Source organism: Muntiacus reevesi, chromosome 6, assembly GCF_963930625.1.
Source record: "Muntiacus reevesi chromosome 6, mMunRee1.1, whole genome shotgun sequence".
Taxonomy (NCBI): domain Eukaryota; kingdom Metazoa; phylum Chordata; class Mammalia; order Artiodactyla; family Cervidae; genus Muntiacus; species Muntiacus reevesi.
Genome location: NC_089254.1, coordinates 89,620,295 through 89,623,457, shown reverse-complemented (window position 1 = coordinate 89,623,457; position 3,163 = coordinate 89,620,295). Strand labels below are relative to the sequence as shown.

The 3,163-nt window shown below is 55.3% G+C and overlaps 1 protein-coding gene across 1 annotated transcript; it reads left to right on the top strand.

Annotated features, from left to right (window-relative positions):
• The first annotated feature begins 1,594 nt into the window (after positions 1-1,594).
• KLF14 (KLF transcription factor 14) lies at positions 1,595-2,578 on the top strand. The gene has a single exon (XM_065938494.1). The coding sequence runs from the start codon at positions 1,595-1,597 to the stop codon at positions 2,576-2,578; it is 984 nt and encodes a 327-aa protein (XP_065794566.1).
• Positions 2,579-3,163: the final 585 nt, after the last annotated feature.

Sequence of the window (3,163 nt, the reverse complement as noted above, 5' to 3'; positions counted from 1 at the left end):
TATAGAGGTAATTAGGTAATAAAGAATAGCAACAGTACTGGAAGCATACACACTTTATGACACTGATTACCTAGGCAAGTAAAAAGAGAGAAAGGTGAATGAAACTGGGGAGGGAAATAAGGTGACAGTCAGCTCTATCTGGAATCTTTAATATAAATAAAAAGCCTGAAGCCAACGTGACAAATATTTCACGTTTGATTATCCTCAGGAAGTACATACATTAATGTTTGTTATTCTTGAGGTATCTGCATTTTTAATTTTCAAAAGAAAAAGAAAAGTATTAAAGAACTGCAAATAAACTGCACATAATTCAAATATATATAAGTAAAGCTTGTATACATCAAAAACCACGCTATGACTATTTTTAGAAATTATCCTGTTTGCTTTTCTGTGTGTTTTCAATTTTTTAAGTCAAAGGAGGAAAAAAAATTAAAGCAGCAAAGAAATGTAAACATACACACACACATATATCTGACTGTATAAAAAGAAAAGGCTCTACAATCACAAAACACCATATGAGCAATTCTATATAATTTGCTGCGTTTTCTTATTTTTAATTTTTGTCAAGAGAAAAATAAAAGACGTTGCCTAATTGGAAACGTGACTTTCTATTATTAAAATTGTGGGAGTCCATTTTAATGTGTTTATCTCGCTGCTAGTCTATAATTTATATTTCAGCGTGGAAATTTGTTTGTATGCCTGTGACAGGTTAATGCAGTTTAAACATGCATTTTTCTTTCGTTGGCTGAATAGTTAAATCGTTACTCAAAGGATTTTAAGTTTCAATTTCAACCATGAGAGGATTCTTTGCTTTTTTCAAGGTTAAAAATGTTTCTGGTTCGAAAATTAATTAATGGCTACGTAGCGGCTCTATTTAAGGAATTGGTACGGACCCTGGGTTGACAGCGGGACTGTTAGATGAGAAAACTTTTTTTTTTTTTGGTGAAGACTCGGGGATATTTTAAATCTGATCGGAGAGCGGTTACAGAAGTGAAACGTAATCCCAGCCCGCTTTACTAACAATCGTAATTATGAATCGAAAGACATGTCAGGTATAAGCATTTTTTTCCCTTAAAAAAAAAGTTTCGCGGACTCCGCCGGACACCCAGCTGGCGGAGGACCAGCGGGCGAAGGGGGGGCGAAGCCGGCAGGCTGCCCAGAAGTTACGATCGGGGAGTTTTCTCTTTATTAAAATTACCTGGCTCGCCGGCAGAGGCAAGAATGCGAAGACAAGATAATTTCTTAGGCTGTTAGGAATGACTTAGCCCCGGTGGGCCCCGCGTTCCGAGGGGTGTCCTGCCGGCCGGGGCGGGTCCCGCCGCCCCCGCGGGCTCCGGTGCGTCAGGGGCGCGTCAGGCGGGGCGGGCTCCGCGCGGGCGGCCGCGGCGGCTGCTGCTGCGGCGGCGGCGGCGGCGGCGGCAGCGGCGGCGGCGGCGGCTGCGGCGGCGGCGGCGGCGGCTGCGGGTGGCGGGCGGCGCGCACCGGGCCTCCTGCTTCTCGCTCCGAGGCAGCGGGGACGGACGCTCCCGAGAACTCTCTCGCCCGCGGCCGGCCGCGCTCGGACGGCGCGCGCCGGCGGCCCGGCGCTGCCAGCATGTCGGCTGCCGTGGCGTGCCTGGACTACTTCGCCGCCGAGTGCTTGGTGTCCATGTCCGCGGGTGCTGTGGTTCACCGCCGCCCGCCGGACCCCGAGGGCGCGGGCGGAGCGGCCAGCTCGGAGGTGGGTGCGGCGCCGCCGGAGTCCGCTCTGCCGGGTCCGGGGCCACCGGGGCCCGCGTCGGTCCCCCCGCTCCCCCAGGTCCCCGCCCCTAGCCCCGGCGCGGGCGGCGCCGCGCCCCACCTGCTGGCTGCAAGCGTCTTGGCTGACTTGCGCGGCGGCTCTGGTGGGGGCTTCGCAGAGTACTCCGGAGAAGTTCTGCGCGCCTCGTCCGGCTCCTCCGACCCGACCCCGTGCTCCGGCCCGACCCTGGACTCCCAGCCAGCCCCGGCCTCCAGCGCAGACGAGGTCTCGGGACCCATGCACTCCTCCGGCGCGCTCGAGGTCCCTGGCGCGCCAGCCGTCCCGGGAGCGCCTGCCCACCCTGGCGCGGTGTCTGGCGTGGCCCCTGGGGCCGGCCCCGCCCCTGCCACGGGTCCAGGCCCCCGTCGGAGGCCAGTAACACCTGCTGCCAAGCGCCATCGCTGCCCCTTCCCGGGCTGCAACAAAGCCTATTACAAGTCATCACATCTGAAGTCCCACCAGCGCACCCACACGGGTGAGCGCCCGTTCTCCTGCGACTGGCTCGACTGCGACAAGAAGTTTACGCGCTCCGACGAGCTGGCCCGCCACTACAGGACGCACACGGGCGAGAAACGCTTCTCCTGCCCACTCTGCCCCAAGCAGTTCTCTCGGAGCGACCACCTGACCAAGCACGCCCGCCGCCACCCATCCTATCATCCTGACATGATCGAGTACCGGGGGCGCCGTCGCACCCCCCGCGTCGACCCGCAACCCGCCAACCTGGTGGACAGCTCCGGCTCCGTCCCCGGGCAGGTGCCCAGCTTCACCACCTGCTTGTCTGACAGTCACTGCTGTTAGTCGTTCCCTCAAGGACGACCTCCCAGGCCACTGTCCTTGCTTTTTCTCTGCCCATCCCTCTTTCCCTGAGTGATTATACCAAGGCACAGACTGGCTTCTCCGCTCTGGGGGATGGGGGTGGGGGGGTCCAGGCAGGCATGTTGGACTCTGGGGAAGGACTGGGGGCCCGAAAATAGCAGGATTTGTTACAACACGTATATCATTCAAAAGGGGGGGATTGCCTCAAGACAGCCCCCCGGAACTGATAAGAAAGGATGAACCCCCGTTCTCTCCAGAGTCCTGAAGATTCTCCCTTCCATGGGAACCAGAGATGTGAAACTGGAATTCTCAGGTGCCTGAGGAGCTCTCAGTCTCAAAAGACTCTGGTGTCTTACCCACCCACCAGGGCGGACCTTGGAGAGGGTGTCAGGGGTGGCAGTTGTGGGAATGTCCAGGACTGGGATGGTGAGAGGCCTTTGGAAACAGAAATGATTTCTATTTCTGTAAACAGTGATGTTTACTAATGTATTTTTAGTATCTTTTAAACAGGGATCCCAGGTTGATAGGAGGTCGATGTCCTCCGCACCCCAATTACCCCAGCTACCT

What these genes read in the sequence shown, in the direction of transcription:
- KLF14 (XM_065938494.1), top strand. Translation starts at nt 1,595, where the DNA reads ATGTCGGCTGCCGTGGCGTGCCTGGACTACTTCGCCGCCGAGTGCTTG.